The following is a 16498-nucleotide window of genomic DNA, read 5'->3' as shown; positions in this document are numbered from 1 at the left end:
TAGGATGGACTGGTTGGATCGCTTTGCCGTCCAAGGGACTCTCGAGAGTCTTCTCCAACACCACACTTCAAAAGTGTCAATTCTTTGGTGCTCAGCTTTGTTTACAGTCCAACTCTCACATCCATATATGACTACTAGTAAAACCAGGGCCTTGATTAGATAGACCTTTGTTGACAAAGTAATGTCTCTGTTTTTAATATGCTGTCTAATGTGGTCATAGCTTTCCTTCCAAGAAGTAAGCGTCTTTTAATTTCATGGCTGCAATCACCATCTGCAGTGATTTTGGAGCCCAAGAAAATAAAGTCAGCCACTGTTTCCACTGTTTCCCCATCTATTTCCCATGAAGTGATGGGCCCAGATGCCATGATCTTCGTTTTCTGATTGTTGAGCTTTAAGTCAACTTTTTCATGCTCCTCTTTCACTTTCATCAAGAGGCTCTTTAGCTTTTCTTCACTTTCTGCCATAAGAGTGGTGTCATCTGCATATCTGAGGTTATTGATATTTCTCACCACAATCTTGATTCCAGCTTGTGCTTCCTCTAGCCCAGAGTTTCTCATGATGTACTCTGCATATAAGTCAAATAAGCAGGGTGACAATATACAGCCTTGACATACTCCTTTTCCTATTTGGAACCAGTCTGCTGTTCCATGTCCAGTTCTAACCATTGCTTCCTGACCTGCATACAGGTTTAGATTTCCCATATGCTAGGTGAGGGAGGCAGTTTAAAAGGGGTCAGTATCTCTCTGCTGCTGCTGCTGCTGTTGCTGCTAAGTTGCTTCAGTCGTGTCCAACTCTGTGGGACCCCAGAGACAGCAGCCCACCAGCCTCCCCCAACCCTGGGATTCTCCAGGCAAGAACACTGGAGTGGGTTGCCATTTCCTTCTCCAATGTATGAACGTGAAAAATGAGAGTGAAGTCACTCAGTCGTGTCCGACTCCTAGCGACCCGATGGACTGCAGCCTACCAGGCTCCTCCATCCATGGGATTTTCCAGGCAAGAGTACTGGAGTGGGGTGCCATTGCCTTCTCCCAGTATCTCTCTAGTGACAGGCAAAGCAAAATCTGGAGGAAAAGAAATGTCATTTGGGTTTTTAAATCCAACTCTATGATGTAACAGCAAGAAAAAATTTCCCATAGTTAAAGAAAAATTAGGTCTCTATAGAGTTACTTTTTTCTCATAAAGGGCATAGCTACAGGCACTAGATTCTGAAGTATGTTGACTCCCGGTGTAAGTGATTCTTATTCTGCCTCTTTAAAGGAGAAATAACAGTAGCAGAGAATTTTGGCAGTCCTGTAGTCCTTATTAAATAAAAACTACTAAGTATAGTATGAATCTGAGATTGTACTTGCTTCCAACCATCTCTGGAAAAGACACTTGGAAACATGAAATCAGATAATTCTAACTCCTATATTATATATATATACATACATATATATACACCCTTACTTTTTGGTATTAATTTGTATTAAGAAAAAACAAGTTACTTTTAGACTTAAATTCACTCAACAATATTTATTAAGCACAGCATGAAGTAATAAATACAATCTCTGACCTTATAGGGATTACAAATTTGTTGGAGGGAAAAGAGAAAACAAAAGCCAAGAAATAATTGCTGAAGTTTGATTTCTGACATTGATCCTAAGGATATCATCAGATTAAGAGTTAAAGAGTTACCTAGAAGAAAGTCATCAGGGAAAACATCTAAGGAGATGACAGTTCATCTGAAAGAAGAAAAAAAAAAAAAAATAGTGCCAGAGAAGAACTCTGGGAAAGAGAATTTCAAGAGTAAGCAGTGTAAGAAAAGCAAAAGCCATAAACTAGAAAAGGCTTGAATTATACAAAAGGCAGGAGAAAAATGTAGAGAGAGAAAGAGAAAGTGGGCGGAGCCTTGTGAGAAAAGGAATGGAGCACACACTGCACTGGGGAGGGGGGAGTAACAGGATTACAGTCTTAGCCTAATTTGCACGATTAAATGACGCCAGCGACTACTGTATCCTCAATAGATCCGAATGAATGAGAGGGTAAAAGCACATTGTCCTTGTAAGAAAGAATTGCTCTTAGCATGTAAGCTAATGACCACACAAGGCCCCTTGTTTCATCCACAGTTTCCTCACGGCGTTTTTCACCTCCATGTTTCTCAAGGTGTAGATCAGGGGATTTAACATGGGTGCAACGATGGTAAAGGACACAGCCATCGCCTTGTCTATGGGATAGGTGACCACAGGCCTCACATACAAGAAAATACAAGGCACAAAGAACATGAAGACCACCATGAGGTGGGAGCCACAGGTGGAGAGGGCTTTACGCCGCCCTTCAGAGCTGCAGGACTTCAGGGAGCAGAGGATGACCACATAGGAGGTGACGAGGATGAAGAAGATGGCCACACACATCACCCCACTGTTGAGGATAACTAAGAGACCCAGGATGTGGGTGTCCATGCAGGCCAGTTTCAGCAACGGAAACAAATCACACATAAAATGATCAATGACGTTAGGGCCACAGAAGGGAATTTGATACATGAAGAGAAGCTGCACTGTTGCATGGGTAAATGCCCCCCCCCCATGACCCTCCCAGTAGTAGGCAGCACATCTGAGGCCTCATGATGGTCATGTAGTGCAGGGGCTTACAGATGGCCACATAGCGGTCATAGGCCATCACGATGAGAAGGATGATGCCCACTCCACCGAAGAAGTGGTCAATGAAGAGCTGGGCCATGCAGGCTTTGAGGGAGATGGCAGTGCTCTCAGAGAGGGAGTCCACAATCATCTTGGGGGCAATGACAGAAGAATAGGTGACATCCGTGAGAGAGAAGGACATAAGGAAAAAATACATGGGTGATCTCAGACTCTGACTTGTGACCACAGTTACCACAATGAGGAGGTTTCCCAAAATGGTGGACACATACATGATTAGAAACACCACAGAGAGTATTTTCCGCAGCTCTGGATTCTTTGCAATGCCCGAAAGAATGAATTCTGTCACATTGTTGGGATTCTCCATTTACTATGGGCTGATGTAAGCTTATCTCTCTGAGCTGGAAAATCTACAAAAGAATATGATTCCAAATTAGCAATTATTATGAATTTTGGATTTTTTTTTTTGGACTCTCTCTCACACCCTCTTGACTTACCTTTTCCTTCAGCCATCAGTACAGCAACTAGCTACAAACAATCGGATCCTGATAACACCTTGATCCTTGTCATTCCCTGTATAACACCTCTCACCAGTGTAACTCTTGCTTTTCTGACACTTGCTGCTTGAGACTCTTAGAAGACCCTGCTTCATCACCCTGGGACATCAACCATGTGGTGATATGGAGAACTAACATACCTTTAGGAAATCCTAGATCACCAGTCGATAGAAGCCAGTGGATAAATGGTAACCAGCCTAGCACAATCTAAGATTCAGATTTGCTCCTCCCCTGTTTCACTCTCCCCCATTCACTGCCTTCATTTTCTTTTCCAAAATGAACTACCAACACATAAGTCCTCTCAGCTGCTCCTTTTAGGAACCTCAAGCTAGGAAGCTGACCTTAATGTATCACTGGACATACCTAGTAACCTCAGAACATTCTATTTCAGCTCATTTGTTTCATATGCTTATTGATTACTAGAATGTTCTAGTTGAAGAGCCTGCAAAGCAGGTAGGTCATATCCCAAAGGCTCTCCACTTATTAAGAACTATACTCTTTGTATCTGCACTTCTTCCTATCAGATTGGATTATTATTGCATACCATGACTATTTGATAAATCTCTCGTGTATTGGGCACTAGACATGAAGCATTTTCTTCATTTTAGAGATAAGATGCTGAGGCAAAAATGGGTGAAAAATGACAGCAAGTTCCCAAAGATAATAAACATTGAAGCCAAGTTCAAGTCCAGGTTTTCCTGCATCAAAATCAATGCCAACAACAACCTATATTGCTCCTTTTAGTATAATGTTGAGTACTCAATATGAAAAAGATACTGAAAATTCAGTAATTTCCATATCATGACAATACAGAGAGACAAATTTATACTTCCTGTGCTTATCTTATTCAATAATTCTACAATAAAATCCAATGATTAATTAATCATGAGACTACAATGAAGAATATTTTTTATTATAAATATAATCCTGAAACCATGATTTATAACCTTTACTTACCTCCCAAGATTCTAATTATTTTCCAAAAACGCTGATTAAAGAAAACAAAAGCTTAAATCTTTCTTTGCTCCAGGAAGACCCAGATTCAACTTGGGCAGCCTAATCCCAGCAGACAAGCCCGAGTGAACATAAATCCTTTCTTCCATTTTTTTCTTCTGAAGGGGTGCACCCAGATAAAGCCAAAGATTCTAAAGAATAATAAAAATATTAACAAAGCAACAAATCCTTTTTGCACTCACTATGTGACAGCAAGGTGTTTTGTCTGCTATTTGCATTATTACATTTATTTTCATATCACTTGGGACAAGGTACTGTCACAGATCTCATCTTGAGGATGAGGAAACAGAGGTTTAGACACATTGAGCATCTCAGTTAAAAAGAGCGGAAATTACAAATCCATGTCATCTCATTTTAAAACACAAATTCATAGTCTTTGCCTTATACCATTAAAGAAATGAATAGTGGCCTCCATTGACTAAATGCAATTGTTACCACAGTTGAATGATGAGATGGTACGACAAGTGCTTCATAAGCCAAGGTCTCTTTGCAAGGGATAATTAAGCAGAGGCTGTCTTGGGGGACCTCTATTAGAGATGATTGCTTTAAATGGGAATGCAGACTACAAAATCTCTGAGACTCCTGTAAACACCTAAGACCCACTCTTAGGATTACCCTCTTACTGAACAAAATTATACAACTTTCAGGACACTCTTTGCAAATATACAATGTAGATTAGCTTCAATCACTCTCATCTCCAGTCTAAGAACTTCAAAAAATTTTAATAGCACAAATGAAGTAGAAAGGACCTGTTCTTGGAAATCAGGAAAGCTGGGTTTTATTCCAGGTTGTCCCTCGCACTCCTAGGTTAGGTTGTTACATTGTTCACTATCTGGGCCTCAGTTTTCTCATCTAGAGAATGAGGTAGCTCTGGCAGGTTATTAGAGAACTGGGGTTCAGAGGAGCCAGCATAGAGACTCTGTTCCCATCAAACACAGCAGCTCACCTCCTATCTACATTAAATGTTTACATTTCTAAGTAATATTTCCTCTGAACTATCTCATGGCTTCAAATATTCTAAAACAAAATATACTATACTAAGATAACAATGCCTTTCTATTTTAATATATATTGACTACTAGTTCACATATCAGCTTCCTATTTTGAAATTCAAGACCCCCAATAAAACTAGTCAACTTCATCTTTTTCTACAATTCCCTCTCACTGCCATAAAGCCCATACATAACTGTCAGAACACATTTGATTGTGCTTTGTACAGTGCATTAAATCCATGGTGTCAAGAATGAACAACACAATTGTCCACTGCAGTCAAGACATTTACTGACTACACAACCTATAAATCCTGTAAAAATAAAACAATAAAACAACAGTTCAAGTCATTAAGTGTTCAGATCAGATCAGCCGCTCAGTCATGTCCCACTCTTTGCGACCCCATGAATCGCAGCACGCCAGGCCTCCCTGTCCATCACCAACTCCCGGAGTTCACTCAGACTCACGTCCATCGAGTCAGTGATGCCATCCAGCCATCTTATCCTCTGTCGTCTCCTTCTCCTCTTGCCCCCAATCCCTCCCAGCATCAGAGTCTTTTCCAATGAGTCAACTCTTTGCATGAGGTGGCCAAAGTACTGGAGTTTCAGCTTTAGCATCATTCCTTCCAAAGAAATCCCAGGGCTGATCTCCTTCAGAATGGACTGGTTGGATCTCCATGCAGTCCAAGGGACTCTCAAGAGTCTTCTCCAACACCACACTTCAAAAGCATCAATTCTTCAGTGCTCAGCCTTCTTCACAGTCCAACTCTCACATCCATACATGACCACAGGAAAAACCATAGCCTTGACTAGATGAACCTTTGTTAGCAAAGTAATGTCTCTGCTTTTGAATATGCTATCTAGATTGGTCATAACTTTCCTTCCAAGGAGTAAGTGTCTTTTAATTTTATGGCTGCAGTCACCATCTGCAGTGACTTTGGAGCCCAGAAAAATAAAGTCTGACACTGTTTCCACTGTTTCCCCATCTATTTGCCATGAAGTGATGGGACTGGATGCCATGATCTTCGTTTTCTGAATGTTGAGTTTTAAGACAACTTTTTCACTCTCCAATTTCACTTTCATCAAGAGGCTTTTGAGTTCCTCTTCACTTTCTGCCATAAGGGTGGTGTCATCTGCATATATAAGGTTATTGATATTTCTCCCGGCAATCTTGATTCCAGCTTGTGTTTCTTCCAGTCCAGCGTTTCTTATGATGTACTCTGCATATAAGTTAAATAAACAGGGTGACAATATACAGCCTTGAGGTACTCCTTTTCCTATTTGGAACCAGTCTGTTGTTCCATGTCCAATTCTAATGGTTGCTTCCTGACCTGCATATAGTTTCTCAAGAGACAGGTCAGGTGGTCTGGTATTCCCATCTCTTTCAGAATTTTCCACAGTTTATTGTGATTCACACAGTCAAAGGCTTTGGCATAGTCAATAAAGCAGAAATAGATGCTTTTTGGAACTCTCTTGCTTTTTCCATGATCCAGCAGATTTTGGCAATTGCCAACATTAAGTGTTAAGGAGTTATTATTTGAGAGTACTGTGCTAAAATCTTTATGGTTTTCTTTTTTAGTTCCCACAAAACCATATGAAATAGGACCTAGCATTATCCTGATTTTCTAATGCAGTGAATAAGGTTTCAGTTCAGTTCAGTTGCTCAGCTATGTCCGACTCTCTGTGACCCCATGGACTACAGATTCCCAGGCTTCCCTGTCCATCACCAACTCCCGGAGTTTACTCAGACTCATGTCCATTGAGTTGGTGATGCTACCCAACCATCTCATCCTCTGTCATCCCCTTCTCCTACCACACTCAATCTTTCCCAGTATCAGGGTCTTTTCAAATGAGTCAGTTCTTTGCCTCAGGTGGCCAAAGTATTGGAGTTTCAGCTTCAAAATCAGCCCTTCCAATGAATATTCAGGACTAATTTCCTTTAGGATGAACTGGTTGGATCTCCTTGCTGTTCAAGTAACTCTCAAGAGTCTTCTCCAACACAACACTTCAAAAGCATCAATTATTCGGTGCTGAGCTTTCTTTAGAATCCAACTCTCACATCCATACATGACTATTGGAAAAACCATAGCTTTGACTAGATGGAACTTTGTTGGCAAAGTAATGTCTCTGCTTTTTAATATGCTATCTAGGTTGGTCATAATTTTTCTTCCAAGGAGCAAGCGTCTTTTAATTTCATGGCTGCAATCACCATTTGCAGTGATTTTTGGAGCCCCCCAAAATTAAATCTGTCAGTTTCCACTGTTTCCCCATCTATTTGCCATGAACTGATGGGATCAGATGCCATGATCTTAGTTTTCTGAATGTTGAGCTTTAAGCCAACTTTTTCACTCTCCTCTTTCACTTTCATTGAGAGGCTCTTTAGTTCTTCTTCACTTTCTGCTATAAGGGTGGTTTCATCTGCACATCTGAGGTTACTGATATATCTCTGGCAATCTTGATACCAGCTTGTGCTTCATCCAGCCTAGCATTTCTCATGATGTACTTTGCATATAAGTTAAATAAGTAGGGTGACAATATACAGCCTTGACATACTCTTTTCCCTATTTGGAACCAGTCTATTGTTCCATGTCCAGTTCTAACTGTTGCTTCTTGACCTGCATACAGATTTCTCGGAGGCAGGTTATGTGGTCTGGCATTCCCATCTCTTGAAGACTTTTCCACAGTTTGTTGTGATCCACACAGTCAAAGAGTTTGGTATAGTCAAAAGAATAAGTAGATGTTTTTCTGGAACTCTCTTGCTTTTTCGAAGATCCAGTGGATGTTGGCCATTTGATCTCTGGTCCTTTGCCTTTTCTAAATCCAGCTTGAACATCTGGAAGTTCACAGTTCACATATTACTGAAGCCTGGCTTGGAGAATTTTGAGCATTACTTTACTAGCATGTGAGATGAGAGCAACTGTGCAGTAGTTTGAGCATTCTTTGGCATTGCCTTTCTTTGGGATTGGAATGAAAAGTGACCTTTGGTCCAGTCCTGTGGCCACTGCTGAGTTTTCCAAATTTGCTGACATATTGAGTGCATTACTTTCACAGCATCATCTTTTAGGTTTTGAAATAGTTCAACTGGAATTAGTGTATAAAACTTGCTCAAAGCTTCTTTTTTTAATATAAATTTATTTTAATTGGAGGTTAGATTTAATTACTTTACAATATTGTATTGTTTTTGCCATACATCAACATGAATCTGCCACAGGTATACATGTGTTCCCCATCCTGAACCCCCCTCCTTCCTCCCTCCCAGTACCATCCCTCTAGGTCGTCCCAGTACACCAGCTCAAAGCCTCTTGATGCCTATGTGATTAAGTTGATACCTCAGCTCACTGACCACAGCCCCTCCACAAATTTTACACCCTGTCTCACAAAACTGTCATGAAACTCAAAGGAAGTAAGAGACATGAGAATGTTTGGAGAGCACTATCCAAATATTCATTATGATTATCTTCCATTCCTATAAGCTCCTGGCCTTCCTTTCCCATGTTCCTGTCATTTGTTAAACTAATCTATTACACTCATCTTTCAGATTCACATCATCTCCCAAATCTCCCTCACCTGTTATTCTGGATATTTGTTACATGTTTCTGTATAGCTTGCATATCAGAAGTAATTCATTTATCTCCTTATTTAGCTAAATTAAAAAAATGATTAATGTTTATGAAATAAATAAAAAATGATGCAGCAAAAATCAAAGGTCTTTCTTAATAAACATTTAACCAGTTCATCATATTTTTAAAAATATAAATTTTAAAGAAATATCAAAATTTCCAAATTACTTTATTTATAATAAAAGAAAATATACTATACAGTTCATGGAATTATATAGGCCAGGATACTGGATTGGGTAGCCATTCCCTTCTCCAGGAGATCTTCCCAACCCAGGGATCGAAGCTGTATCTCTTAGGTCTCCTTCATTGGCAAGCTGATTCTTTACAACTAACATCACCTGGGTCTATTAAATACTAAATTGACTAAAAGGGTATCAGTTACTCCTAAAGTAATTAAGTATTAAGTATAAAGTAATTAAGTAATTAAGTATTAATAATATCTTATTAAGTAATAAGATATGTTTCTGAACTGACTTTAAAAGAAACCTTCAAAAGCAACTTGTTTCCTAAAACACTCTTTAAGCCAAAAGTAGAATATTTGTAATTAAATAATTTATTTTCATAGATTGTAAAAGCCAGACATGCCCCATGAGGGATAGCTTAAATAGATAGATAGATAGAAAGGTTAAAGTAAAAAACCCTCTCCCAACCATAAGCACTCACTCATTTGATCCTCTATTAACCGTTTAGTAAACGCTCCTAAGATATGCATTTGTATTTGGTATATATATCATCATTGATATGTTTCACTCTATATGAACATATATAAAATATAATAATTCACTTAAAATACTAATTACAGCTTGTGTGAGCATTATCTGTCAATATAGATGAGTTTTCCTTGATTTTAATTGTTACATATTCTTCCATTTCATTGTTACAATATAATTCCTTTAGTCCATTTTTGCTTGAAATTTATTTCAGTTTTAATATTTTACCTTACATGCAGATACACAATGAACACTATTTACAGACATCTTCACTTATTTCTGTTGGAGAAATCTATGTCATCATCAAAACAAAAAATATACATACATTTACATTTGACAGATTCTGTAGCATTGCTCTCAAAATCCTGAAGTATCTTTTATTCCCCCAAAATAGTGTATTAAAAACTAATTTTCCCCACAGCTTTGCCATCACTAAATATTAGGAACCTTGAATATATTAAAAATAATGATGCAGAAAATCATCTCATTTTGATTTGAATTTGCTTAATCATTCAGTCTTAGAATCTCATTGGTGATATAAACAACAAATGTTAGTTCCCAGAATTAAAGCTGTGTTGTGTGCCTATGAACTAATTCATTCATTCGTGTTCAACTCTTTTGTGACCCCAAAGACTGTATAGCCCACCAGGCTCCTCTATCCATGGAATTTGCCAGGCAAGAATACTGTAGTGGGTTGCCATTTCCTCCTGCAAGGGATCATCCCAACCCAGGGATCAAAACCATGTCTCCTGCATTGTCAAGCAGACTCTACCCTTGAGCCACTAGAGAAGCCCAAATCAAAGCAATATAATATCTATATAGAGATATATGATCTATGCATGCTAAGTCACTTTAGTCATGTCCAACTCTTTGTGACTCAATGGATTGTAGCCAGCCAGCTCTTCTGTCCATGGGATCCTCTAGGCAAGAATACTGGAGTGGGTTGCCATGCCCTCCTCCAGGGGATCTTCCCCATGCAGGGATAAAAGCTGTGTCTCCTGTGTCTCTTGCATTACAGGCAGATTCTTTACCACTGAGCCATCATCTATACACATATCCTAATCAAACTAATAATAAATTATTTAGTATATTCTATATATCAGATATTTTGCTATTACTTAATGTATGTTTTCTCACTTAGTCCTCACATCTAACTATGAGGAGACACATTGTATGACTGAGATAAAGCCAAATGATTAATTTGCTTAAGGGTATACAGTCAGTAATTAAGAAAGCCCAGATATGAACCCAAGAAGCCAACTCTAAGTTGATATGTGTTTCTTGTGTCTGAATTTCTCATGGAGCTTAATGATTTATTCAATAAAATCTTGGATAACAGGAAGTGATAGCAAGGTATTTAGGGAGAGCCTCTGGGTCATCATTTTTAAGGAGCAACAGTGTGCTGTGTTTCTTAGAAGACTCATGCCCGAGCACAGGCATCATCAGCAGGCTGTCTCTAATGAAGGACGTTAAAAGGATTGTTTCTGTCCCTAAGTCTTCCTTCCTTCACTTGCTTTCCTTGAAAGAGGAATAGACATGTAATTATATACAGCAGCATAATTTTGGATAGAAATTAGTATATCATTGTAGATACAAAAATTAATGCTTTCTTGAAATGACTCCAGAGGCAGGGGGCTTCAACCCTGAACAACCATTTGCTTCACCCTCAGGACTAATGCTGACACCACCCTTATAGGCAGAGCTCCTCAGAAATAAACATCTGTGTTTTACTATATATATATATATATATATATATATGCAAATTTAATATGAATTATATATATAAATTTAATATATATATTGAATAACTAGAATCAATAATTTATAAAAACAGAAAGAAAAATACTAAATAAGGTCTTTGTCAAAGGTGACTAATAGAAAAAGAAAGGCAGTTGATACAAGAGGAACACAGAAATATATCTATGTATACACACATATATGTTGCTTGTATACTACATATACACACAGAATGTTGCTTGAAAGAAGGGAAGCACAATATGTCTAAAACTATCCTATATGTACCAGCTACTCCCATTCCTCCCTTTTCTAAGACAAACCGCTGACATGTAAACACACAATTTATTTGCTAATCTCATGATCTGGATAGAGACCAAAAGGTAGACACTTAAGTTCTGGCAATTTGCCCAAAGAGTTTAAAGTAAATTAAGCTAAAAATTGTTGATAACTCAAGACATTTCAACCTGAGGCTAAAATTTGTTTATACAGACAAAAAAGGTTAGCAACTGACATCTTAAATAAAATTGGTATGTATATGATTCAGTAATCTCAGTGACCTCAAAACAGTAATTCAAATTAATAAGACCATGTTTAATGCTCAAAAAAGTTGTTAAAATCATCTCCAAAACTCAGTTTCATGTAATCTCTCTAATTACCTGATGATCTCTGTAACTAGAAGGCAGAGAGTGTGTGAATAATTTTCTAAGATCATGTCAGAATAATCAAAAGTCTGACTCCATTCAGGATATACTTACATGAACTTTTCTCTACAAAAGGTCTAGAAATCATGATGCATTATAGTTGAAACTTAGAAAATTCAAGTATGGAATAAAGTAAATCAGGATCACACTGGAAGCATATCATCCAGTCAATGGGAGGTAATTTTGATAGGACCAGAGTTTCTAATGATTTTGAAAAACACATTTAAAACATATCTAAATGTCCAAGGATTTATATAGGAAACAACCTCTGTGGATAGGAGCAGAATTTAAATGTGAAAGTTTTCTAAAAAAGGCAGCCAGATATAAACAGTTTGCAAAATCATTCATGGAACTGCCTGCCATTTAGCTATATTTGAGTTTAATTTGCAAACAGTTTCCAATACATATCTTAGGGAAAAAAAAATCATTACTAAGACATTTTCCTTTGGGCAATAGACTTGGGTTAAAGAGGACAGAGTGTTATTTTCAAATGACACAGGATTTCAAGAAGTGTAGACTTGCATTAATTCAACTGCACCCCTTTGAGGCTGTGTCTCCAGTGACTGAGACTCTAATCACCATACCAATGAATTCCCACCCACTCCTGCAATGATCCACATTTCCCAGGAGTGGAGCCTCACTGGAGCTAGGCCAAACTGATGCTCCACAAACACACAACCAGATCATGGTGGGTGATAACTATTGAGTTATTTGTTGAACTAAAGTTCTCTTCTTCAGTAGAAGAATAACCACACAATGATTCATCTGCCTGATGACAGAAATGAAGAAAAGTCAGTAGGACTTATTCTTGATCACCTCGCTAGCCCCAGGGCTGAATTTTTCCATCATCTGACCTAGAGTTCTCTGTATCTTTTTTTTTTAATTTATTTATATTAATTGGAGGCTAATTACTTTACAATATTGTATGGGTTTTGCCATACATTGACATGATTCAGCCATGGATGTACATGTGTTCCGCATCCTGACCCTCCCTCCCATCTCCCTCCCCATCCCATCCTTCAGGGTCATCCCAGTGCCCCAGCCCTGAGCACCTGTCTCATGCATCGAACCTGGACTGACGATCTGTTTCACATGTGACAATATACATGTTTCAGTGCTATTCTCTCTAATCATCTCCCCCTCGCCCTCTCCCACAGAGTCTAAAAGACTGTTCTATACATCTGTGTCTCTTTTTCTGTCTCGCATATAGGGTCATCGTTACCATCTTTCTAAATTCCATATATATGCATTAGCATACTTTATTGGTGTTTTTCTCTCTGTATCTTTTAAGACTGCTCTTAAAATAGTATCACATCTAACTGCCATTATAAAGCATTTAAAAATGCTCCTCAGCAAGAAAAAAGAAAGGCTAAATTCTTTCACATTCCTTAAAAATTGGTATTCTCAAATAGCATGTTTAAAATTTAAAAATATTTGGGGTTTAGGACCATTATTCTTTTTCTACTGTTAATAATATAAAAAAATCAGTATCCTACATTTGCAACACACTTCACAGACTATAACTAGTCCAATAAACATACTTGACCACACTCGAAGAAGTCTCCAGAGAAGCAAGAGTCTCTCAGTTTTACTGAAGGTCAGGTCATGGGCCAACCTCTGTGCTTGGATTAACTTTCCTAACATTCTAAAGTTACTCCATGCTCTCATTTAACAATATAGACATGAGTTAGGGCAACTTGAACTTGCAAGATGGCTCAGATGGTAAAGAATCTGCGTGCAATGCAGGAGACCCGTGTTCCATCCCTGGATTGGGAAGATCCCCTGGCAGATGGCATGACAACCCACTCCAGTATTCCTGCCTGGAGAATCCCCTTGGACAGAGGAGCCTGGCAGGCAACAGCCCATGGGGTTGCAAAGAGTTGGACATGACTGAGCGACTAAGCACAGCACACAGCACAGGGAAGCTTAGCACAATTCTCCTTTCCAATATTGCTCCCAAAAAGGTACTTTGTTGGATGTTTCGTTTCCTTAATCGCTTCCTCTTCTGAACTAGGAATGCCACAAATTTGCTACCTTTTTTATATGATATATGTATGTCTGTGCATTACATATAAAAACAGTAAAAAATGCTCATCCCCCAAGAAACCATTTTTACTTACTTGGGAAATACATTACCCTCATTTCAAATGCATGTTTTTAAATAACTTGCTTGTTTTTGAAAATAGAAGAAGGATAGTATGGTTATTTAAACTCTGAGTAAACTGAAATTTTAGCTGTGCTTCAAACAACTACACAAATCTATATCCAATTTTTCTGTCCTACATCACCCTCTCATAAAATATTCTTCATATTACCCATTACTAACAAAACTTTATTTTTCATTTGTTTACTTGCTTATTACTTACTTACTCACCATTGAAATTAGTTCCACACAAATACAACCCTATTTGTATTATTCAACATCGTATACCTAAATCCCACAGCTTTTTTTTTCCCCACTGTAGACACCGAACAATATTTTTTGAATGAATTAAATGTCTAACTTTCCTAAACTGAATTGACCATGAAGCCATTTTCCAGTAAAAATGGTAACATTGTGGGATAACAATGGGAAAAGCCCTATAGACACCTATTTAGCTCTTCAAGGTGCTGCCCTCTTGCCCAAACTCAGTATCAGTCTCCTCAACGATTAAGCTATTTTTTTCCTCCAAATATCTTTCACCCAAGTGCCACTTTCTTTGAAATTCAGTCATTGAATTTCACTTCTTGAGCCCATTATGTTTCACTTTTCATGATGCCCATGAAGGGTAATATACCTTCAAAGATGAGATCAGCAGGTGGCTTCTCTCTAACAAAAGTGGAATCAAGAAAGTGCAAGTTGCCCGAGGAATGAAGGTCAAGGGAGGGCTGAGAGAGGACAGTGTCCCTGCCCCACCAAAAGGGAAAAATGTCTCAATGGCAGTATCCACAATGTGGCAAATGATTGTATCTGTGTTTTGATATTTTCACATCATGAGAACAAGGACTACTGTTGTCAGGTGAAAAGAGAGGAAGGAAACAAAGTCTGAAAGACTTGTGCGGCTTACCTTCATTGAGTCATATCTTTTTTATGAAATGCAGTAAAGTCCTCCTTAATTACACTTGTTGCTTAAATTATTTAAAGAACCTATGAAAATGTATGCCTTGTAGCTGTGTTAGTTGCTCAGTCGTGTCCAACTCTTTGTGAACCCATGGACTGTAGCCCACCAGCCTCCTATGTCCATGGGATTTCCCAGGCAAGAATATTGGAATGTGTTGCCATTCCCTTCTCCAGGGGATATCACTGACCTAGTGATCAAACCTGCATCTCTTATGTAAGTGGTGCTAGTCTTCATGTACAGGGTTTATTAATTTTACTCAAAAATAGTTAGTCTCATTATTAAGGTAAATCTTAAATTAGCTGTCAATTTATGTTTAAATATAAATTAAAATTGTTACTGCTAATTAATTCAAATTTTAAAGGCTCAGCCATGACTTCAGATTTAATACAGCAAGTACTTCAGTGTTACAACACTGCAGAAGGAGAGTCTTCTTCAGTTACTGGTTATTAAAAAAAAATATTCACATAAATATTCACTTTTCTATCCTAGCATGTTGGTATGAAAGCTTCAAACTCTAAATCAAACCTTTTCACTAGACTGTATATAGATAGATAGTTTCACTATATTTGATTGGTTTCATCAGGAAAACAAGAAGGGGAAGGGACAGAAAAACCTTATAGATGGCCTTCAACAATAGAGAACTCACTTTCCTCACTAATGCCTAATAATTTCACTAAAGTCCAGATTAAAATAATGTATTCTTATATATAAAGATCTATACATTTATCTCATTAATTTTAAGGAAACACACTTGCATGCTTATGTTATGCAAGACAGCAAAAGAGACACAGATGTATAAAACAGTCTTTTGGACTCTGTAGGAGAGGAAGGAGGGGGATGATTTTGGAGAATGTCATTGAAACATGTATAATATCATATAAGAAATGAATCACCAGTCCAGATTCAATGCAGGATACAGGAGGCTTGGGGCTGGTGCACTGGGATGACCCAGAGGGATGGTATGGGGAGGGAGGTTGGGAGGGCAGTTCAGAATGGGGAACACATGTACACCCGTGGCAGATTCATGTTGATGTATGGCAAAACAAGTACAAATTTGTAAAGTAATTAGCCTCTAATTAAAATAAATAAATTTAAATTAAAAAAATTGGAAATAATTAGGTGGCTGTTAGTCTTCAAGAGACATTCTTGATGATGAATATGAAAGGACATCTTAATATACTTTAAACTTACTCACAAGCCAGCAAGTCTCCAACTGAGAATGCCAGATGGCCTTATATTCCCATCTTCAGCTCTGAAACCTTCTAAGTTTTCTGTTCACAATTTATAATATCAGTCAGTCAGTTCAGTCGCTCAGTCATGTCCGACTCTTTGCGACCTCATGAATAGCAGCATGCCAGGCCTCCCTGTCCATCACCAACTCCTGGAGTTCACTCAAACTCACATCCATTGAGTCGGTGATGCCATCCAGCCATCTC

At 38.2% G+C, this 16498-nt stretch overlaps 1 protein-coding gene across 1 annotated transcript; it reads right to left on the bottom strand.

The window, feature by feature from the left end:
• Window positions 1-2069: 2069 nt before the first annotated feature.
• On the bottom strand, window positions 2070-3000 carry LOC129628431 (olfactory receptor 4C6-like). Its single transcript, XM_055547875.1, is given in 2 exon segments — window positions 2070-2558; window positions 2560-3000. Coding segments are annotated over 2 exon segments (930 nt in total).
• Window positions 3001-16498: the final 13498 nt, after the last annotated feature.

Source organism: Bubalus kerabau, chromosome 15 (genome assembly GCF_029407905.1).
Source record: "Bubalus kerabau isolate K-KA32 ecotype Philippines breed swamp buffalo chromosome 15, PCC_UOA_SB_1v2, whole genome shotgun sequence".
Classification (NCBI taxonomy): Eukaryota; Metazoa; Chordata; class Mammalia; order Artiodactyla; family Bovidae; genus Bubalus; species Bubalus kerabau.
The sequence above is the reverse complement of the archived record's forward strand: the minus strand, read 5'-3'. Positions and strand labels throughout refer to the sequence as shown.